The sequence below is a fragment of the Drosophila serrata genome, unplaced genomic scaffold (genome assembly GCF_035046125.1).
Source record: "Drosophila serrata isolate PLE 108 unplaced genomic scaffold, ASM3504612v1 contig_173, whole genome shotgun sequence".
Taxonomy (NCBI): domain Eukaryota; kingdom Metazoa; phylum Arthropoda; class Insecta; order Diptera; family Drosophilidae; genus Drosophila; species Drosophila serrata.
In genome coordinates this window covers 48026-70378 of record NW_028257071.1, presented here as the reverse complement: position 1 = coordinate 70378, position 22353 = coordinate 48026, and the positions used below count along the sequence as shown (strand labels likewise).

The following is a 22353-nucleotide window of genomic DNA, read 5'->3' as shown; positions in this document are numbered from 1 at the left end:
TATATATTTAGTTTTAAATATTCATGAAAGTGGAAATTTATCATAAACAATTAATATTAATTGGCAAAATGGCCTTAATAAATATTGCTAACAAAAGTATTGAAAATAAATGTTTCTTTAGCCAAAACCCATTTTAAGGTTAAATTAACAACGCACTCGGGCTGGAATAGTTTTCATCTGATGATCTTCGCCAACTTTTAGAACTGCCGCCATACCCTGCATAGCATGAGCCTCAATATGGCAATGATATAGCCAAAAACCGGGATTACTTGTAATAAAGCGAACAATAATGTAGCCCAGGCCTGGAATCTGGACCGTATCCTTGGCCACGGCAGCGCTGTCGTCCGATAATCGAGCTAAGCGACCCCTACGATCGAGTTCTCGTATCTATAAAGATTTGAGTTTGTTATAAATCTTCATATAATATTTTGTAGATCACTTACATTCCGCAGATCGTTGAGATTTCCCAAGACTGCTTGTCCGATCAGTCGGAAGGTGTAGCCATGGAAGTGAAACGGATGTGTGCTCTCCATGTAGTTGGCCACCACCATTTCCACAGGACGATAAGCTGGCATTCGAATGACATTCACACACTCACAGAGCTCCCTTTCGCATTTCCGTCCCTCGGCAGCTAGAGAGCTTTTGTTGCAGAAGTAACCATCGTCCTGGTAAAGATGTCTGCCCTGTAGCAAGGATATTGCTGGCAAATTAAACGAAATATCGTCGATCTGGAAGAGCATCTCTCCATTCTGAGCCATTTGAAAACCAAAGCTGGAGTAATAGGTGAGGAACTTGGTGTAACGAGACCAAGGAACCGGCTCTAGGGATCTCAAGGCCACCGTTCCCACGTTGTTGTCCTTGTCCAGCGATTGACGCAGGGATGAGGAGACCGAGGCATTGGCGGAGGCATAGCGGTAATCGTTAACCAGAACGAGATCTTCATCAGAGGTCCTGCCCCTTGGGTTATCCAATATGCTACCCTGTGGCAGCTCAGTGCGAGCCGATCCTCGATAGCTGAGCACTGCACCCTGATAGAGATTGCGACCCTCGCACATTTCATAGCCCCGGATTCGGATCCAATAGTTCTTGACATACTGATTGGCCTCCAGAACGAAATCGAAACGCTCGGCAGAGGTGAGGAAGAAACCATCTGCCAGCACTGGTTCTATATCATTACCATCGGTGCTGATGATCAGGAGCTTGTGCTGCTCGATGGAGAATTCCACGGGACAATTGGTGATGCCATTGAGGATTACCCTCATCCTGTAGCGGTAGCCAGGAGTAACCCGAAGCCTCTCGTAGCGATGACGATTATCGTTATCCGGCAACTGGCTTAGATGATTGCGTCCCTTGCCGTTTATCAGGATATTCCGAACATCCTGGAGATTCCTCTCATAGAAAATATCCTGCACCATTAGGGTGTGCTCCACCAGATCGTAGTCATAGAGCTGGGCATGCTGATTCTCCTGGCGTGTCTGTCGAACTATAAGAGCTCCAGCCACTCCAAAGCCGCGCTGCCAGCCCGCATGACTGTGGTACCACAACGAACCACTGCGATCCACCTGGAACTCGTAGCGTTGCACTTCTCCCGGTTGCAGGGGATATTGAGTGATAAACGGTGCTCCGTCCATTTCGGGCGATCGCTTCAGGCCGACACCATGCCAATGCATCGAGGTGGGTTCACCCAAATAATTAAGGATATCCACAACCACTGTGTCGTTCTCGCAGAGCTCTATGGGAGGTCCTGGCACCATTCGATTCACAGCCATCACAGGATTTGACACACCATCTCCGAAGATGCAATGCTCCGCGGCACAAGCTCTTTCGTCATACTGACACCTTTGGCACTCCGGTCCAAGTCTCTGGTAATTGTGAACCACCAGTTGGTAGTAGCAGCTCTGAGTCTGACCTTGCTGACAGACTCTGCGGCAGGGATGGCGATCAAAGTCCCCAAAGTTGGCCAACTCCATTTGGCTGTAGTCGTTCTTCATATCCAAATACAAGGAGGAAGAGGGTTTTCCCTTAGTGGTTTTATTGCGTGACCAGGGAAACGAAGGCCAATCGAATTTAACCTCTGGAGAAGGCTCACTTAAGGACTCGGCATGAATCCGGACAAGGCTAAGCCCAATCAATAGCACCAATAGCCAAGGGCTGGAAAGACTTTTACTTTCGCGTTTGGACATCGCGAACCGCAACGGACAACTGGCCACTTGGTTGGCGGGCAGCCGGCGAAGAAAGTTTTTGGCCAAAAGGGCGACCCAGACCTTTGCGCATGCGCCGCACGTAGTGGTCATAAAAGCTGACCAGAATTTGATAATATCGAAACGATCGGGAACGTAATGGTAAATGGAACGCTTAAGCAGTCATAAAAAACGAACTACTTTTAATTGGAATATTAAGGTAAACATAATATTGTTTCCCTGTTATAATTTCAAAGAAATATGAATAATAACAAATAAATTATAGAAAACTTGTCAGTTAAAGCAAAGGGTACTAAAAACTTAACATAAAACACTATTACCTTTATTTCCTTATGTTACCAATTACATTCTGACAGATTCGAGGCAATAATTAATAGCTTGCCCCTATGAATTTATAAAGAATATTTTATTACAATACATATAAAATTATGTAAAATACAATTTAAATCTCAGCTGGAGCTGCAGATGCCGCAGGAGGTGCTCCAGTAGCCATACCTGAAGAACTGGGGGCCGTGCTCATCAAACTGATCACTCCACAGGCAATGGCCGGACCCACCGAGTTCTCCTCATTCTGATAGGCCAATGCATTGGGCATTGCCTGAAGCGAAGAGGAAAAAACTTCCGCATTTAAGGCCGTATTTAAATCAATAGCTTTGCTGTGGATCACAATGGATCGTCCGATAATACCATTAAAGCCAAACAACTGCAGATAAAGACTCTGAAAGACCGCAGAGATGCTGCCATCGTCCTTGGTGTCCACATTGCCAAGCTGGGAATATGAATGAGTTAAAGATATTTTCTGTAATTTAATTTTTAAGATCTTTAACCACTTACAAAATTATTAGGAAACTGTCCGCCCGTCGATTTGCAGCCATCACTCAGATCCCCAAAGGTGTGTATGTGCAGAGCATGTTTTCCAGGTGGCAATCCCGTAACATTGATTGTAACCTTGATGTCGGAGTTATAGGGTAGCTGCAGGAAGGAGATCATGCCGGCCACACCAGCACCCTCCCCATCACCCATTAATTTGGCCCCAGCCTGCCATTGGGGCACCAACTGCTGGATAAAATAGGGGAAATTGTTGAAAACTTATTGGACAATTATGGTACGATTATTGGAACTATAGGAGTTAAAAATACTTTAATTTAATTTAAACAAAAACACAGGCATCGAGTAAAAAAAAATCAGGATGTCGTAATCTGAAATATAATGAGCTTCAAAATCAAACAAATTAAACGAATTATGCATTATGCATTACAAATTAAATACTCAACAAAAAACCACTTCAATTTATATAAATTGTAAGTATTTAACTAGAGTTAGAAACGATTAAATATTTAAGTAGTTGTCTATAAAAAATGTGTCCAAAGGGGATTTCTTTCAATAGAAATCAAGCTGTGTAAATAATAGTTGTGGGAAAATTGTCAGACAAAGCACATAGTTACTTAATTGATCAAATAATTTACAAATTATACTCTGGGATAAAAGCAACATAAAAATAAATTAAAGAAAAAAAAACAAGCAACCAAATAAGAGAATAATATATAATAAAAAATACGAGTTTAAAAACTCACATAGGTGTATCCCAAGTAAGCCGGTTGTGGTGGCAGAAGTGGTCCCAAAAGACCAGCAGATCCCGGTATACCCGCAGGACCTCCCAGCGGCACCGTCAGTCTCTCATACCGCTTCACCTTGGTGCCGGACACCACTTTGATGCCATCATCAAACCGGGTCACATTCACCGGACGTAGACGATCGAGCAGATTTTGTGCACTGCCAGGCACAAAAATGAATCCACTCCCAATTACCAATGCCAGAATCAGTTTAATAAGCATTTTTCATAAGCTCGTAAATTAGTAGGGAATATAGAGAATACGGGGAACTCTCACTACCTCTCGGATCTGGGGCTTTGGATGAACTGATCCAAGCCCCTGGCTTGGCCTATCCATGATGACTTCGACACGGTTTTCATGGCGATTGACCACGTTAATTGTCGCCGTCGCTGTGGCTAGGAGAGTGGAGTGGATCTGGTCAGTAGTGGGGTGGCGATATAGTAGTGGCCGTATCGCCGGCACAGTTGATGACTAGATTGAACGCTAATGGCGATTGAGTGTCGCGTGTGTGCTTGATGCTTGGTTACCTGGCCCAGGGGCGTAGTTCTGGCGGGGATTGGGGGCAAGATCGTAGTTCGGTATTGAGATGTTAAAAAAGTATCTACACTTGACAAAAAGAAACCAAAAACTATAAAAATTATCAATCTAAACATTAAAAAAAATAACTTAGAAGCCAACCATAATAATTTGATCAAATTTACCCCTTAGGCTTGCATGTTACTGGTAGCATAACAAACCCATCTCCGATATGAGACCACCTACAAAACTGAAACTAGATCATCATTAGACCATTGAAAGTGTAAAATTTAATCTAATATCCGGAAAGTCACGCGATATATGCTTATAATGATGGCTTATTTATTACTTGACAAAGAAAAGCATATTAATTGGATAAATTTCAGAATGCTTATTATTGTTAAGAAAGTATTCTTTATTTAAAAAACCAAAAAAAAAAAATCTAACATATCCATTTTTATACAAACGGTAACAAAACCCGAAGGATAATATTGTTCCAGGTAAATTGATAAAGAAATTTAACTTTCGGGTCCTTATATTGAACTAACTAATATAATCCTGTATAATGTAGAATTTTGTTGTTTTTATTAGAACATTTCCAGAATTATAGAAATTTTCAAAAATTGTTTTATGTAGCTCCTAATTTTCCAGCCAGTTTCTCGAGTAGGCCTTCAATCCTATCGAGTCTGGTCGCCACCGTTTCCTGTAAAGTTTCCTGTGAATCGCTTTGATGATTTTTCATCCACTCCAGACTACCCTCGAAGCTTTGCTTCAGTGCCGACTGCTGGACTTCCAATCGGGCAAGTTTCGCCTGGATCACGTGGGAGCTATTAAAGTGCTGCAGATCCTTGATGTGTTGGAAGAGTGGTGTCAAATTGGCAAGGACAATCTCGCCGCACTGTATAGGTGCGTCTTCCAAAAGACATACGGAGCTGGGACTGTCGTGGGACTGAATACAGGATTGAGGAGAGACCGAGGTATTTATAGTATATCCCAGAGGATCCTTAAGAGATTATTTCAGCTACCTAACCTTTTGCATATGTTGCAGTTATCCTGCAGCAACTGTTTGCCAGATGGGAATATCTTTAATTTTCCTAGAATACGTTCAATGTATACCAGATACATGCATACATAAGTCTAAGTACCCTTAATAAATTCCTCTCATGATTGTTAAAATGGTTACTATTTGCTTTGAATTATCATTTAACAAACAAAAATCATCGTTTCTCCAATTTCCAATTATAATTATTACCTTTTAGTCATCGTTCTTTTAAATTTGATTATATTAAGCCCACTCACCCGACTATAAGCAGACATCAGCTAATCGTAAACCCATTGAAAGTGAAAATAGCTAACCCAGATATCCCCAAAAGCGGCAGTCGACACGCGAAATTTGCTGGCACAGAGATGACATATATAGTTTATATTTTTTAAATGACTGTCCATTTGCAATTATAAACACATTCATGCGGTTTGGCAATAAATTAAACTGGGTTGTGTGTGAGCGCACAAGAGTAAATTAAAAGTTTCAGTCGTTATAGGTCTCCCATTTGCTGGCTTCAAATCATGTATCGACACTTATCGATAGCCGCCTCGATGACCCCCGCGTCCACCATGTCCGCCACGCCCGCCTCCACGTCCTCCTCCGTTCCATCCTTGTCCCTGTACACGTCCACTGCCGCCAATCCATTGCTGGTCGTTCCTATCATGACTTCGATCGCGTTGGTCGTGGTATTGAGAGTGATGTTGCTGCTGGTACTGCTGCTGATGCTGTTGCTGATACTGCTGCTGATACTGCTGTTGTTGCTGCTGAGGTTGTTGCCAGTTGCCGCCTCCTCCTCCTCCGCCGCCGCCTCCTCCTCCACCGCCTCCTCCACGACCTCCCCTGAAGTTGCCACCACCACCACGTCCGCCTCCCGGTGGAGCACCAGCTCTCTGCTGCTGCCAAGAGGGCATCTCAGGGGGTGGCGGAGCATGCTCGTTGGCCCGACCTCCGCGATCCGGAACGTGTCCCATCACATGCTTTTGGATCTTGGAAGCTGTATTCTTGCGCACATTCGCCGAGCTAGTCTTCTCAATAATGGCCAAGTCGGAGCGAGCCGCCAGTAGGGCCACCAGGTCGGTTTGATCGCCACCCACTCTGAACTGATCAAGCTCCCGCATCTTACGCTGGAACCGCTCTGTTATCTCGTTTGCACGCTGGCGCATCGATTCAGACCACTGGAAGCTTTGCACGGTGGCCTCCAGTCGCGTGGTCATCATTTGCCGGCGTAGATTATACTCCGCCTCCAGCTCGCGATGCATGGACTCCAGAAGGCGCCAATGTGCATCGGTCAGAGGCTTCTTGACCTTCAACAGCGGCTCGCTGACCACCAGTCGATTGGTCTGCTTCAGCTTCTGGTCCAGACGGGGCGTAATCTGCTCGAACAGCCACTTGGTGGTTATATTCTGGGGCAACTCACCAAGCTGCAGATCCTTGGCCAGCTGCTCCACAACCTGCTGCACATTGGAGCCACTAGCCTTGCTCCGTTTGCAGGGCGGACCGACGGGCTGCGCCTTCAGCACCATCTTTGTTGTCATTAGCTCGGAGGTAAGGTACTCCAGCAACTGTACTAGCATCTGCCTGCTTCGGAATCTTTCCTCCATGGCACCGGAAACAAGGCCGCGATAGGGACAACCCAGTTCGGTCAGCAGCAGGGAGAGCTCGAAGGTGAACTCGTCGTGATCCCCGCTGCCGGAGCTGACACGCTCATCCGTCTTTCGAAGCACATGCAGTTCGTGGGCCAGCCAATGGATGACGGCCCGTAGTTCGGGGCTCCCGATTCCAGCGTCCAGCGCTCGGCTAAGGTTCTCCTGTTGCAGGCAGGGGCCTTCATAGGCCAGGGCCTGCAGCGAGTCAACCACGTCTAGTTCGAGCTCCATTTCCGATCGATTTTCCCCTCTTTCAAGTGTCAATTCGATTTTTTGTTCGGAAATATATGGTGACCGGCAAACTAGTGGGATTGGTGTTACCAGCTCAGTGCAGTATCTTGAATATTTAAAAATGGAAAGCTTACGGAGCTTGCAACTAGCTTATAAGCTTTAAAATAGCGTAATTTAACATTAATTACTCAAGCTTTTGTTATATTGGTTCATTTAAAAAAAAAAAATTGTGTTAAAATAAAAAATTTAATAAAATAAAAAAATACTACAATTATCTCATAATAATGTCCCCGTGTTAAAATTTACATTTTACAAGTATACATAACAATTTTACAAATTAACATTTACATGGGGTAGAATTCTCTCGTCGGTAACAAAGAGCCCAATTTGAGAAAGCAGGAAACGTTCGGGAATAATAATTTGACAAAGCAGTTGCCAGCAGAGCGGCAAACCCCAACAAATTTGAATTTTTGAAATTATTATAAAATAAATTATAGACAGTTAAAGGGGAAGCTTAAAAGTGTAAAGAATTAAACATCTAATAAAACAATTAATTTAATGTAATGGTGGAGTGGATTTCAAAAGTAAATCTCTTAATAAAAATAAAAAGTATTGAGATATACTCGCATTGTATAGGTTCTTGTACTCTTAAGTGATACTTGCTCATTAAGTAAACTATTGTTTTTCAATTAATCCAAAGCGTAAATTAACAGAGATCTCTCGTCAGCGAGCAGATGAGAGCTACCCGAGGCTTAAGAGCGCCACGAGTGATACCGCGGCCATAATTGGCGTTGCTTTAGCTATTTTCACTCTAGATCTAGCGTTTGTAATTATCAAATTATTCTAATTTCAGACAGAATCTGGCTTAATTTTTGCTTAAATTTATGTAAAACAAATAATAATTGTGTACATTCTCGGTTATTGCTTGATTTTTTAGAGTTTCTTTTTTATATTTTGAATGTTTTAGCTTTTTTTGCACAGAATCTAGCTTATACCCATGCAGATTGCAATTAGATTAATATGAATATTTTCGTGTAAAATATTATAAATTATAAATACTTTTATGAAAAAATAACAAATTAATGTCAACTTTCATATCTATATTATATTTAAGTTTTACAATTACAGTTTTCTATTTTCCTGTATATAGTTCTTCTAATATTTTCGTCCGAATTCAATATAATTAATAGCTAAATTCTGAAATAATGAAAAATAAATGAATATATTAAAAAAAAACAGAGATTATATTTTTGTTTTTATTAATTATCCAATTGTCCCTAAGCTGTTATATGATGTATTCGTCCGATTTACTTAAAATTAAAACAAATTCTAAAAATAAATATGCAAAATAGTAGTGGCTCAAAGTACATGAAAATGTGCAACATGTAATTCTAGGTACAAAATAATTAAAATATGTAGTCACTATATATCTTAACCACTTCCCACTCAAATCATTAATGATTTTATGTTGAAAACTCATTATAAAAACCAACACTTATTTTCACTTTTACATAACTTCATTTATTATAGTTTACCAATTTCAATATATATTTATGTATATATACTTTATATTTATAAGTATAGTATATATATGTATGTATTTTTTTTTTTTTTTTTGTAAAGCAGGAAGTTTTAGGATTCGCTTGAGTTACACCTTTGGTGCCACAAAAATCTTATATTTTGTCGATTTGCATTTTGTGTTTTTGTTTTATGTTTTCTGTTTTCCGTTACTATACATACAACATTGATGTACTTAAAATGAACACACACATTTAGCTATATAATGTATACATAATATTATTCAGTTACTTCATGTCTTCCAAATAGAGGTACTAAATTAAATAGAAACGAGTAGGAAAGAAGGTTACAAAGCAGAAGATAGAACAAAAGAAAAATAAAGAAAAACACAAATTTCCTCTCCTTCAGGACACTAAAAATGGCACAAAAATTGATTCCGCATGGGAAAACCACAACAACAATCCAAAATTAGGTGAAGCTGTACTGATTATCTACGGCCCGTCCAGTGCATTCGGCGCCTCCCCCCGATCCCGATCCTCCGCCGACAGCTCCGCCGCTGTTGTTGCCACTGTCGCTGGGATGACGCGATTGTCCCGCCGGATGCTGCTGCTGGTGATGATGGGCGGCCGCCTGCAGAGAGGCATTCGAGGCCCGCAGATGCGGCTGATCCAGGAAGCTCTGACCGGCGGCCGGCGGCGATCCGTGCACGGTTAGCGTTGTGGGATCCAAATGGAAATAGACTTGCTCCGGAAAAAAGACGTGTGTTGGCTCCTGTGGCAGTTCAATTTCATTTGTCTTTAGGCGAACACTAAGATTCATGGTAATCACTTCGTTGCACTGCTGGACGAGAATAAGGACAGTTTAGTTAATTATAAACACAATTTTAAAGGGTCAAAAAGGGGTGTGGTGAAAAATGTGGCATGCAACAATTAACTCAAGCATTCAAACTAAACAAAGAAAATAATTTAAAAAGTAATTGATTGTAGCTTTTTAAAATTATTATCTCAAAATATCGATTTGGAAATATACTGATTCAGGTTTATCCTACATTTAGGATAAGAATTTTAATAAAATAAATTTATAAAAAGTCAAGATTAAGAAAAATAAATACATTTATAGAACAAAATTATAGTTATTTAAAAAACTTTTAGTATGTTTACGTTAAAGAAGTTCCACAAAATAAATATAATCTGGGCTTGAAATGTACATAAACCCAATATGGATGTTACATTAAATATGCATGTTATTCCTAGACTCAGTATTTGCAGACTTAATTTACTAGGATTAGGGGCCTGCTTCAGAGAAAATTTTCAATTGCGATACTACTCATTCTTAAGTACCTTTCACAGTTGCAATGAAATGATAAGAACTTAATATAAATCAAAGTAAAATAAAAAACCATCACTGACACTGAATTGACTCCAAAATTTTGGCTATCTCACATGTCTCGGCGACGGATGGCCACCGCCAGCAGCTCCTGCGCCAGCTCCCGCTCCCGATCCCGTGTCATTCGATCGCGATCCCTGGCCATTCATGTTTCCATTTCCGTTGGATCCTCCACCCAGATCGTTAAGCTGTCCGGAATCGTGAGCTAATGCGCCCAAAGAGGCCGATGTGGGATCGTTCAGTCTGCTGTTGTTGTGCACCCAGTCGGTAAGCGTTACATCCGAGGTGCCGCCTGATTCTAGGGGTATCGGGTTGTGGCGGAAATGTTCGAGCATCTCCTGGATCGAGGGGAACCAAAGGTGTTGCACCCGGCACTGCCCCTTCTCCGAGATTGTGAGCCGCAAGTGCTTGGCCCGCCCTTGGAAGTTGAAGGTTAGAACGAACTCTCCGCGGCGTGTTTCGCTCTGGCGGACCAAAAAGTAACCATGGCCAGCTGCCTCGGACTGTAGAACCATGCGAGCCGCTTCAGACCTTGTCAGAGTGCCATGGAACCAGGGGAACAAGCTCATCTCGGCGGTCAAGTCCGCCACATTCACATCCGCGTCATTCTCAGCGAGCTCAATGCCATCAAAGTTGCTTGAGGCCGACAAGCGCTGCTCCCCTCTGTGCGGTCTGACGGGTATATCCGGCGGACCCGAGGGCGGAGTGGTGCCCAGTTCGTTGATGGCATTCAAGTCGCTGGCGGACGTTGCTCCTCCCTGGCCCAGTGCACTGTCCGCGGATAGGGACGAGGCCAGAGGAGCACCTACAAGATTTCCATTGGAGCCGCCTTGCTGGTGGTATTGCGGATTCTGTATGGCCCCAATGGGATTGGGATTCGGATTTGTGGGTGATGTTTGCATGGCTGCCGCCATTACGCCATCCGATTCGATCAGAGGCTGTTGCGTGGGCGGCGTTCGCATGCAGTAGCGGATGGTGGCCAACCAGCTGCGCATCTCCTCGGCATTCTCCGCCTCGATCACATACTCCATGTTGTTGTCCGCTTTGAGGACAAAGGTATTCAGCCTGTCAGGCATCTCCATTTCCGTGGTTTCTCGCGCCTCCGAGATGAGGAAACAAAAGACTCCACTACGGGGCTTCGTCGACTTGGGAGGCGTGTAGAACTCGAGCATGTATCCGCCGACAGCCTTCACCAGAGCCAGTCGACATTTCTCCCACTTTTGAGAGCCTGTCGGCTGGTCGAGACTCTCCGGTGTCAAGTTGTTAACGATGCCCTCCTTGCGGCACTCCACCACGATTTTAGCCAGCTTGGTTTTGCTCTGCTTACTGCCTCCACCGCCGCCGTCCACATCGTCGGAGTTCTTGTGGAAGAAGGCCTGCATCAAAGAGAACTTGGACAGTTAAAACAAGTATGGACAATATAGACGGAGTTTCCGACTATCAAGAGCCCGGTATTCCATTAACAGTAAAGCTATAAAATCAATGTCGCAATGTTTACTATATAATAATACGTTCTTCATAAATCTTGATATAAACTTGAGTTATCAGGCCATCGGAATTCTGCATTAAATGCCAAGAATGTCACAGTGAATGTGCTTTATCTGTATATTTATACCTTTCGAGTCTCTTGATATCTATTATCAGCCCGGAACTCGACAGTTGGATTATTTGGCATTATCAGGAAATATGCGGATGTCTTGAATGATTTAAATAAATGTTTTATACCTTGGAATTCGCTATATCTAAAAGTTAAACGAATTAAACCCTAAAATGGTGTCAAAAAAGGAATTCTGTTACTATAATTAGGCTACTCATTTATATCAAAACTACAAGAAACCAAACATTTTCTTTTATCCACGACTCACCTTGCCCTTGCGCAGTCCCTTAAAGGAGAGTCGTCTCAACAGACTCTTGGAGAGCAGTCGCGGCACCTCATGCTCCTCATCAAAGTCCAGAGACCCGGCACCCGTCTTCAAAGTGCTCCGCCGCCTGAAGAACTCTGTGTCGTAGTGCGCCGAGAAGGATTCCACAAACTTCTGGGCAAAACTTCGGTGCTGAATGTTACGCGCCTCCTCTGGCGGCAGATTGCCATTGATGTATGTAATGCAGGCCTTGGCGAAATCGGATGCTGCCACCCTGGCATGCCGTTCGCAGAACTCTTCCCAGCTGGTGCCGCCGTACGCGTAGGAGGACACGCCCATTGCGTTTCCGGTTCCAATTGGCGCCGGGATGAGGTCACTGCCACCAGCCACTGCCGCTGCCGCCGCCGCTGACGAAGATGTTCCAAGGCTGTGGTGGCTGCTAGCCGATGTGGGTCCAATGTATCCGCCCGCGCTAAAGGCGCTCGAGTTGGCTCCGGTGCTATTGCCACCCATCTGACCAGGATAATGGCCCTCCAGCTGCTGCTGCTGCTGTCGTTGATGTTCTTGTTCCTGCTGCCTCTGTCGTCGGCGGTTCAGGTTCCGTTTGCTGCACGAGTTACCCAGCTGGAGTCCGTTTTAAAAGAGCTGCAATGGAGACAAAGGTGCTGCTGCGGCTTAGTCATTCGGATTTCAAGGAAGAGATTAGTAGCAGACTCATATGTAGGTAGATGTGTCTCCTTACAGAATGCTTAAACTTTGGGATACTCTTAAAAAATACATATTTATTAAGGGGACATAAGAGATTTTTACAAAAAATTAAATTGAACAAGAAATCGAGGAATATTCTGTGATTTATGAAGTAATAAATATCTACTTCTGCAATAAAAACATATGTATATAATTTTTAAGTGTAGCGTAGCACTCAATTTCAAGTGTCTGACTCACAGGATTAAGTTAAAAAATAAAGATAACTTTACAGTTCCGGGAAAGTGGGGAATTTTAGCGCCATACTGATTGTAAGAAATTTGATAAGAATGCAATTAATAATACATTTACACTCACAATTTTATTGACTAAGCAATTAATTGAAACAAAAAACGTCCTTCAATTAAGAACAAATAAACACATTAGTACACATATATATTTTTTAAAGACGTAATTATACAAATTTTAAATATTAATTGTGTGCGTAAGAATATTTAATTAACTTATTATCCTAATTTCTAAAAAGTTCTCGGTATTATTTATAAATTCTTGTTTATACTTTAACTATTGTTAAATGTTGATCCAAAACAAAAATCATCTTAATCTTTTTAATCCTTTTTTTCTTCGACAATGAAAAACGAAAACAAACTTGCGGCGTAGCCCACACAAACACAGTCGCGCACTCCCCCGTACGCGCACACGCACACACACCCACACCCGTGCGGCGGTGAAAAAATTTCCCACAGGAATTTCCACGCCTACGCCACATCCGCATGCACCTTGACCTGCCAAAGGAATCTCGTCCTGTCCATATTCTTCGAATAGCACTAATCAATGTCGCTAAAACTCACAGTAGGGATTGAAAGTGATCTAAATGCACGGCATCTTCTTCAACATTTATTTTTTTACACAAATTGCATGTTATCTCGCTCACACACTCACACACTTTTACGCACTGCAGACTGCTCGAAATATATATTTTTTTGCGTTGTTGCGCTCGAGTTTCAGGTCATAATTGTATGCCGCGCGCGAGTATTTAGTTACAGTCTGCTTTCAATATTACTTAATTATGGTTTGTTTTTATTTTTTGCGATGCAAAACGGAAAATTACTCGGGTAGTGGTGGTGCGCAAAACACCGATGAAAGCATCGATGCATCGATGTTTTTCTAATTTGATAACTATCAATGTTTTCAATCAATCAATCGATGTTTCTATGCCGATGTTTCTGCCGTCACTATCAACCTAAAATTAAAGTTTTATTGCCAGACCTCTTGAAGAAAATCGCGCCCGTGTAACAAGTGGCCAGACTGCGCATATAATTTCACGTACGACATTAATAAGGGCATTCAATTAAGTTTGACTAACAACTTCCATTATTTTAATACCTTTGCAAAGAATTATAATTTAAGTTAGAGGTTTGCAATACAAACTATAAAAAATATTCTTGATCTGCAGCAAAAGCAGAATCGGTATAGCCATGTCCGGCCGCTTTTACGCAAAGTAGTCTCTCATTTAAAAAATTATGTGAATGAAATTTTGCCGAATGTCTTCTATATAATCTCAGTCGTATATAATTCGGAACGTGCCGGATCGGACGACAATATACTAAAGCTTCCATAGAAACGATCGGACAATTTTTATAAAAAACATTTTAACTTTCTACAGATTTTCATAAAATTTGACTAAGAGCCATTTTGTATTATTTTAGGATTTTAGTTTATGAAAATCGGAATACTATATCATATACATAGCTGCCATAGGAACGATTGGGAAATTAATACAATTAAAAATTAACCCTTTTCAAATAATTTCCTCAAATTTAAGATAAATCCATTTTATTTTGTTTTAGAAAACTATCGCTAAATGTAGAGGAAAATGCAAAAATATATTCAACTTATTAAGACATTTGTCAATAAACAACTAATCAATTAAAAACAATAAGTTTTTGTTTAAATCTCACATTTTTATTGTTTCTATACGTTTCGAAATTGCATTTACTTATAATTAATATGTAACTATCGTTTCCATATGCGTACATTAATTATTTATTGTTAGCTGCATTAAATGTAAATAATTAAAATTTTTGAAACTTAATTGTTGTGAAACACACGCAGTGCAACAGTTGTCTATATTTAATCTTTATTTTGTCGATTTATTGTTTGCAACGAACACATGCATTTTGGCAAAACATTTGATTGTGAGTGGATGTTGTGTGGAGTAGTGGGTGAAGGGGCAAAGGATAAAGGCAGGGCAAAAGAGGACACCGACTGAGGACGGAGATGGACGTGTGAAACGAAAACGCGAATTAATGTGTATGAAGGCGAGCTTACTAACTATTATTTGTTGCATGGTGGTTTGTTATCAATACATATACGTATATATATTCTCATCGTTATGCATTATCAACTTAAGTATATTTACAGAACATTTTGCCCGGAACAGATTTTGTGAGTGGATGATGATTGGATGCGGCTAAAATTCGAATCTCAAACTGTTTTCTAGTCTTTCGCTATCTTTTACAGATATGAACTATGAACTGTAACTAATATTTCGCTTGATCTTTGCTCTACTCGCTAATTATCGGCATGATTTGAGACTTTAAAGCCAATCTGAATGAACTATGCAAATAGAAAACTTTCCGCTTACGCTAAAAACTATAATTACTCGGTTTTTGTTTTTATTTCACTATGAAAACGAGGATCACCTAACTTAAAAACGAAACTTAGTTAAGTTGAGTTAAAAAATTCATACTCAATACGTTATTTAAGAGAAAAACGTTAGTATTAGATCTTATATATGTGTGTTTTTCTTCAATTTGTTTGTTTTTCTTTGCTTTTTAGATAGAGTACACTCAGACTTCCAGTTGTTTTGATGGTTGTTGCGCGATAAAGGGTTCGCTCCACATGCGACGCAGGTCGCCCTGTAAGACAAGAACATATTGATATAGGTATTGGTAATTGAGAACTAATAGACAGTACCTTTAGATAGGCCATCAGCAGGAGGGGCAATAACGTAAACGGCACTAGATACAGAAGTGCCGGCTGAGCCGCTTTAAAGACTTCGGAGCTGACCGTTGCCGTTAGCAGACCCAAGAAATAACTACAAGAAAATATGACATAAATATTAATATATTAAAAAATACTTTGATTAGATACTACTCACCCCAATAAGGAACAATGAAAGTATGTCAGCCGGGAGCCAACTCCCCTGGGTGGCGACAATGTGGGATCCGATGTGACGCCCTGTGACTTCTTGTACGCATCGTACCGCAGGACGAAACACAGCAGCAGTCCGGGCATCACGACATCGCCCAGTCCCAGCATAGAGAAATGACCCGTGTTGTGGATGCTGGGGAAGACCAGCTTTCCAGGCAGATTCAGCTTCGGCGTGTCCCGCACGATACCACCCAAGTTTAACTTGCGAGCCACGATGCCAACTGGATTTTCGGCGGGTCGCGTGGCCACCTTGACCATCACGTTGGTGCTAAAGATATACGAGGACAGGAATACCCAGAAGACGTCATAGATAAGCAGGCCGGTCAACAGCAGCGTGGACACCTTCAAGCTGGGCAGACGCACAAATGCAATGAAGGCCACACAAAGGCCCATTCCCATAGCTGCAAATGGGGGGAAATTATTATTATCTAAGCTCCTAATGGGCTAATTTTGATTAAAATTCTCACCATCCATCAGCAACCAGTGGCCGGTGAGCACCCAGATGCACACAATCGACACTGAGAGCGTAAAGCTAAAGAGCTCAGCCGCCGTGAAACGGCCACATATGCCAAAGGAGAAACGCTTGCCGTCCGTACACGGCCGGATGATGTACTGGCACATGGGCAGGAGCAGGAAGGCCAGCGCCACGGTGGCAATGACTGTAGGGGGATATTGAATATAATAAATAAATTGTATTTTATCAAATAAGATTATATACTCACTTGCTGTACAAACTGCGAAGAGCAGCTGCATCGAGTCAAAGAAGAAGAACATGATGAGCAGGGATATGGAAGCTCCGAGGGGCAAACACAGAGCATGCATCGTGTCCAAGGTGGCGAATTTATCCGCTGTGAAAATGGAAACTTAGAATGCATAAAATTTTCCCTAGTATTTTTGGTTGAGCTTCACACATACTTGGCTCCTTCTCGACATGCTCGCCGGTGAGCAGGTTAGTCATCGATTCGTTGCGCTTCTTTTGCTCCCGCTCACGAGCCTCCTGCTCGATGTTGAGGGACCGAAAGCTGCCGTATACGATCAGCAGCATCGAAATGAGGCAGGTGGAGACGCGCGACGAGTCCATTACACTCGATACTGTCCAGTGGAGTTCACGGTACTCTCCGCCAGCTCCGCCGCCGCCCGCTGCCGCTGCTGCTGCCGCCGCCGCTGCCGCTGCTGCACCGCCACCGAGATTTCCGGCACCCACAGTTTGCGCTCCCAGACCGCCGCTGCCGCCGGCGCCGCCGTGCGACATGCTCCCTCCGGATCCTCCGGATGCGATCCGCTGATAGGCTCGGGCTGGTCGCTCCTCCGCCCGTGCTCCGGAATTATCGCTGAAGTTCAGATAGCTACTCCGCTTATCAGTCGACCTGCGCCGGGTTTATCGCGTTTTATGTCGCTGCGCCGCTTCAATCTAAACACGGATGAAAAGTGAAATTTGTTTTGGTTTATTGATTTAGCGATAACTGTTCTGTTTATTGACCTTATCGCAGGTAACCCCCAGCTGATGCGCCGCTTGTGTTTGCCTCCCAGAGGTTCTTTAAACAGCTGCGATTAGGGGTTTTTTTTCGGAGCCAACACTTCACTCCCAAGGTTTCTTTTCCACGACTTTGCCTAAAGTCGAGCTCGGAAACCTTGGGGTCAACTTTCACACAGCACACACGAATTAGGCAACCAAAATAAATAATAACGTTCTTGGCACACAGAAAAATAACGTGTGGAAGGTTTAATGTGACAAATTGTAATTTATATATGTGTTAATTAAATACTATAATTAACTAGATATTGTATCTTTTCCTACATATATACTATCAATAATAAACGATATATGAGGAAAAATGAATCATAAAACACTTGAGAAATTTGTTTGATTTAGATTGTTACTCAAGTGTTTAATAATCAATATTTATGTATAATTCAAGACCCTGCACAAGTGACCCTCAGATTTCAAGGGAAAAAAGTGAAAACCAAGTTAATTCAACATTAGTTTTACAACGTAAACTAAACAATATAATAAACCAAGCAACTTGAAACGTTGGATTATTCTGGAGAAACCGAACCGTAAAACTAACTTATTTCGGAGAATGTTTACTTTATATCGTTATAAAATTAGCAGAAGCAATGTAAATGCAGCCATGCACATGTTCATATCAAATAAACAAAGGGTCTATATATAGAAACTTTATTTTATTTCTTCCCCATTTCATATTTACAGAGGTACACTGAGAAATAGAAATCATAATGTACAAAGTTTTCATGTGTTATTAAAAGATACTCAGAAATGTATGTTTTATTTTTATAAAAAGAATTCATTTTATCAAAAACACGATTACTAACTTCTAAACAAATTTTAAAATATTCTATACATCATGGATAAAATCAGTTTTTTACTGTGTCTTTACACCCATCCCTTTCTATCATCAGGTTTGGATAGGCATATGCCCTAAGGTAAAAAATAAACAAGTGTGTATGGAAACTGTGTGAAATAATAACAGTTTGTCCACATGGGATTTACCTTGCTAAAACAATAACAATTAACCGTCAAGAAAAGGGCCATAAAAGACTGGGAAATTAGAATAAATTATAAAAGCGTTACCCAGTTTCCTACGCTGCCAATTCCATTGTTATTGCCACAAATGTTACACACACACAGACAAACACATACCACTGCCCCACTCGCACACCCACGCCGCCGGGTTGTTGCACTTCGGGAATGTTAAGGCGCTGTTATTAGCGCGGCGCTCTGTTAACTCGCTAATGATCGTTATCATATTATATTATTATTATTACTATTATCTATTATAATAGAGAGACAAGACCGAGACAGTTGCCAACTTCCTTGGTTGGTGCTGATTTGCTGTTTCGGTCCGTGTTGCCTCAGTTGTTGTTGTTGCATGTTGCCAAGTGCCGTTGCTCGCACTAATTCATGTTGTCTGCATGTTGCAAAAGCTGCACTGGTATTTGTAATTGTATGTGTGTGGAATGCAAATCATTGAAATATACGAACAGCAGGGGTGAAGCATTTGCATACTTAAATGTATCTACATTTATATCATCGAAATTAAGAACATACAAAAGATTCAAGACAAAATTAAGCGAAAGAGACAATTGATCGCTTAAAAGATTCTATTGGAAATTATTTTGCTGTCTTTATTATTTTACTTTTAATTGCAGCTAATGTAATGTCCACAATTGTGGCAATTCTGTGTCGGTATTTGTCCCCCTCTTTCCTGTCTTCTCTTCTCTCCCTCTAACTCTCTGGATGCAACAATTTAAGTTTCCCACACATTGCACAAAACAGACAATGAGGGAGACAGAGGTGGGGTGAATTGTTAACGAGCGCTAATTAGAATTAAATTATGTGCGGGGTGTAAAGTTACACTCTCCAGAGTTGACACAATTTGTGGAGACTTTTCACAGTTTAAAGCGGTTACCGAACGTGAACTACATAATTGGCCAAACTCATTGAGAAAATGCCGCTCACATCACACCAACACACTCGCACAGCAAACACACACTCGCACGCATACACAAACACTTTCTAATTCGAAACGCCCCGAAAAGGGGGAACAAAAATAAAAGAAGTACCAGGCAATTGGATTTGCTGTAACTGCCCACGACGAATGTGAAAGTGAAATTTGCCAAGATACAGAGAAGCAGCAGGAGCGCCGCAAGGGGATGCATAAAAGGGGGTTCCTAAAAGACTACATTAGTTTTATAGACAAAACTATTTAATTTTAAGACACTTGTTCTTTAAAAATTGAATACTTTCCAAATATAAAAGTATTTAATTAGGTTTGGAAACTAAAAATCTAACAATTACTACCTTTTTTAACTCGAAAATTAGTCAAATAAAATACATATCAATATCCAAAACTTTGTATCTTTAACTTCTTCAATTATTAACTTTAAAACGTTGTTTCACTGTGTACTGGACGCGGAACGACTAAAATCAAGTGCGTAAAGTAAGCGAAAAAGTTTAGTTGTTTTTCATTATGCAAACGGGAGAGGGGGGTGGTGCAGAGTGGTCGGCGGAAAAGCATGAGAGGGAGGGGGCAAATACAGGCTTTGCAGCGCTTGAGAAATTTTTATTCGAATGGAGCTTAGGCTGCGCTTTAAGGTTTTTTTTTTTTTGTACGTTTCTTCGTGTTTGGTTACACTCCACTTCATTTCACAAAACTCCAACTTCGCTCCACTGCGTAACAAAATTACAAGACACACACACACATATGTACTTATGTATACATATATACACTTGCAGCGCACCAAACAACAACACGAAAGAAGGAGCAGCGAAGGGAATGGGGAAAAAGACTTGACTTAAATTACACGAACATAATAAACGTATGAATGAACACTGTGCATATCAGCATTTATACTCTATACTCCCTGAAGTATTTGGGGGACTTCTCGCTTACTTTGCCTTCACATTCACATTCGCATTTGGCTGTATTTTCCTCTGCTTCTGCTTTTTTGTTTTTTTTCTTGCACCGATTTTCTTTTTTTTCTTCGCGAGAAAACTTTCAGCTCCGCTACATTTTCACGCACTTTTCACTGTCCTGCAGTCGGGGGGCCGCTCTTGCTGCACATTTTCACGAGTTCTTTCCGACGGCAGCTGTTGTTTAACGTTGGACCATTTAAATGTATTTCTATTAGTAACTAATCGCGGTGTTGTTTTTGTTGTTTTTCGCAGTGTGCCCGCCGGGGTTTCCGAATATTATCACAAATTCGATGCAGAAAATATCCTAAATTAAGAAGTATCGAGTACTACTTCAACTATCGATTACTATGTTGTTGCCGGACTGTAAGGTCTCGAGCGTTTTAGTTTAATCAAGGTGGCAACACCAGCATCGCAAATAGCGCAACTCAGGCCAGGATTTTTAATGTAAGAACGAGCGGTAACACTACGTGGCCAAATATTATTGTGAAAAGTAATTTGGAATAACAAGTTGGTAGTTGGCGTTTATATTGACCATAAATAACCAGAAGCATCAAGGAAAAGCCATGTCCAACCAGGAGACTCAGGTGTCCAGCCTGCCGATGCCGCCGGAACGCTACATCAGCAACTACACTGAGGAGAACATTCGGCGCAACCGCGCTCCCCGTCCGCCGCCCCCGCCATCGCAGCATGAAGTATATAGCATGTTTGGGATCCAGTACAACAACGACGAGATGATTCGATCCCTGGAGTCGCAAAACATCAAGCGTCTGATCCCCATACACTTTGACAGGCGCAAGGAGCTCAAGAAGCTGAACCATTCGCTGCTGGTCAACTTCCTGGACCTGATCGACTTCCTCATCCTAAATCCTGACAGTATTCGACGCACGGAGAAGGTATTGAATGTTCTGAAGGAATAGATGTTTACATTCATAAATTCCTATGTTTTAATATATTTTGGACTATAGTATAAATATCTTGCTTGCTCTTTTAGATAGACGATCTGAGTCTGCTCTTCGTGAATATGCACCACCTGCTTAACGAATTTCGGCCACATCAGGCAAGGGAAACGTTGCGCGTCATGATGGAAATGCAGAAGCGACAGCGAGTGGAGACAGCCACACGTTTTCAGAAGCATTTGGAACGGGTACGGGAGATCGTGAACACCGCCTTCTCAGCCCTACCTGTTCTTGGCGATGACGATGAGAATGGTGGGGCTAAGATCAAGACGGAGGTGGATCCGTTAGAGACAAATGCTGCGGCCAAGAATGATCCCAGCTATCAGCACGATCGTATGCTGTGCAAGCTGGTGGACGCCATCGAGTAAGCTAGACGGACAGAAGACTGGACACGGGGCATGACTTTGTGTCGATCATTGTGAATGGCTTGAAAAGGAGGAATACCTTATATATTTATAACTGCTTTTAGTGTAAGAAATAAAACCCTAAACTGTGTGTGTGTGATGAGAATCTTCCACGTCTTATGAGTAATTCATTCACTTGCTTTGCTCCCAAATATGTTTAGTCATGATGGAGATAAGTTTAACGCTGATAAGATCACCCCTCTGTCGTGTGGCCGAAGATAAAAGTAAGGTAGTTGTCATTTAAGCATCCACAAATTTCACCATTGAAATGACGTAGGCTGTTTGGAAACGTGATAATTTTCCACACAACTTATGAATTTTCTATGGTTTCTTCTTGAATCGGATTTATTAAGGTTTCAAAATCCGTTTTTATAAACTATTTAGGCTGACGAATTTTAATGTTACTCAGCAACGTGAAGATCACACTTATGGATCTTGATCGTTGCTACCTCATGTCTTAATGATGGTATCTCCGCAGAGAGTTCTACAGTACGTTTCGCGGACATAATGACTTCTACTGGAACACTTAATATATATGGCTTCATTATACTCTGCAACATACAGATGCATTAATCTTAGTTTGGAACTCTTTTCGGAGTATTATGATACTAGCACA

General features: G+C 41.6%; 6 protein-coding genes and 1 long non-coding RNA gene across 21 annotated transcripts; 2 read left to right on the top strand and 5 right to left on the bottom strand.

Annotated features, from left to right (window-relative positions):
- Positions 1-36: 36 nt before the first annotated feature.
- On the bottom strand, positions 37-2465 carry Mco3 (Multicopper oxidase 3). The gene is made up of 2 exons (XM_020942809.2): positions 444-2465; positions 37-387 (listed from the first exon to the last, which is right to left on the bottom strand). The coding sequence occupies exons 1-2, from the start codon at positions 2292-2294 to the stop codon at positions 145-147; spliced, it is 2094 nt and encodes a 697-aa protein (XP_020798468.2). The 5' UTR covers positions 2295-2465; the 3' UTR covers positions 37-144.
- A 123-nt stretch (positions 2466-2588) lies between these two features.
- Sodq (Sodesque) lies at positions 2589-4036 on the bottom strand. The gene is made up of 3 exons (XM_020942938.2): positions 3776-4036; positions 3036-3260; positions 2589-2970 (listed from the first exon to the last, which is right to left on the bottom strand). The coding sequence occupies exons 1-3, from the start codon at positions 4034-4036 to the stop codon at positions 2644-2646; spliced, it is 813 nt and encodes a 270-aa protein (XP_020798597.2). The 3' UTR covers positions 2589-2643.
- On the top strand, positions 2846-3713 carry LOC147644462 (uncharacterized). The gene is made up of 3 exons (XR_015270457.1): positions 2846-2986; positions 3047-3093; positions 3169-3713. It is a non-coding gene; the product is annotated as an uncharacterized LOC147644462 (long non-coding RNA).
- A 1686-nt stretch (positions 4037-5722) lies between the features above and the next one.
- Positions 5723-8482, bottom strand: LOC147644461 (protein FAM98A). The gene has a single exon (XM_086827476.1). It carries the CDS (start codon positions 7250-7252, stop codon positions 5909-5911), a length of 1344 nt encoding a protein of 447 aa, XP_086683602.1. The 5' UTR covers positions 7253-8482; the 3' UTR covers positions 5723-5908.
- Positions 8483-8750: 268 nt separating this feature from the next.
- On the bottom strand, positions 8751-13941 carry Lnk (SH2B adapter-like protein Lnk). 12 transcript variants are annotated; one of them, XM_086827473.1, is made up of 4 exons: positions 13666-13941; positions 12022-12663; positions 10180-11547; positions 8751-9607 (listed from the first exon to the last, which is right to left on the bottom strand). In XM_086827473.1, exons 2-3 carry the CDS (start codon positions 12529-12531, stop codon positions 10204-10206), a joined length of 1854 nt encoding a protein of 617 aa, XP_086683599.1. In that variant the 5' UTR covers positions 12532-12663; positions 13666-13941; the 3' UTR covers positions 8751-9607; positions 10180-10203. The 12 variants fall into 12 exon arrangements, with proteins under 12 accessions (XP_086683599.1, XP_020798501.2, XP_086683596.1 ...); XM_020942842.2 differs by having other exon boundaries at positions 10213-11547; XM_086827470.1 differs by having other exon boundaries at positions 10213-11532; positions 13666-13926.
- A 725-nt stretch (positions 13942-14666) lies between these two features.
- SppL (signal peptide peptidase-like protein) lies at positions 14667-20605 on the bottom strand. Of its 4 annotated transcripts, none has more exons than XM_086827487.1 (7): positions 20485-20605; positions 16855-17350; positions 16662-16802; positions 16407-16598; positions 15887-16340; positions 15703-15823; positions 14667-15644 (listed from the first exon to the last, which is right to left on the bottom strand). In XM_086827487.1, the coding sequence occupies exons 2-7, from the start codon at positions 17189-17191 to the stop codon at positions 15576-15578; spliced, it is 1314 nt and encodes a 437-aa protein (XP_086683613.1). In that variant the 5' UTR covers positions 17192-17350; positions 20485-20605; the 3' UTR covers positions 14667-15575. The 4 variants fall into 4 exon arrangements, with proteins under 4 accessions (XP_086683613.1, XP_086683614.1, XP_020798427.1 ...); XM_086827488.1 differs by having other exon boundaries at positions 16662-16787; XM_020942768.2 differs by having other exon boundaries at positions 20355-20495.
- Positions 20561-21843, top strand: MED7 (mediator complex subunit 7). The gene is made up of 2 exons (XM_020942831.2): positions 20561-21270; positions 21369-21843. The coding sequence occupies exons 1-2, from the start codon at positions 20941-20943 to the stop codon at positions 21699-21701; spliced, it is 663 nt and encodes a 220-aa protein (XP_020798490.1). The 5' UTR covers positions 20561-20940; the 3' UTR covers positions 21702-21843.
- Positions 21844-22353: the final 510 nt, after the last annotated feature.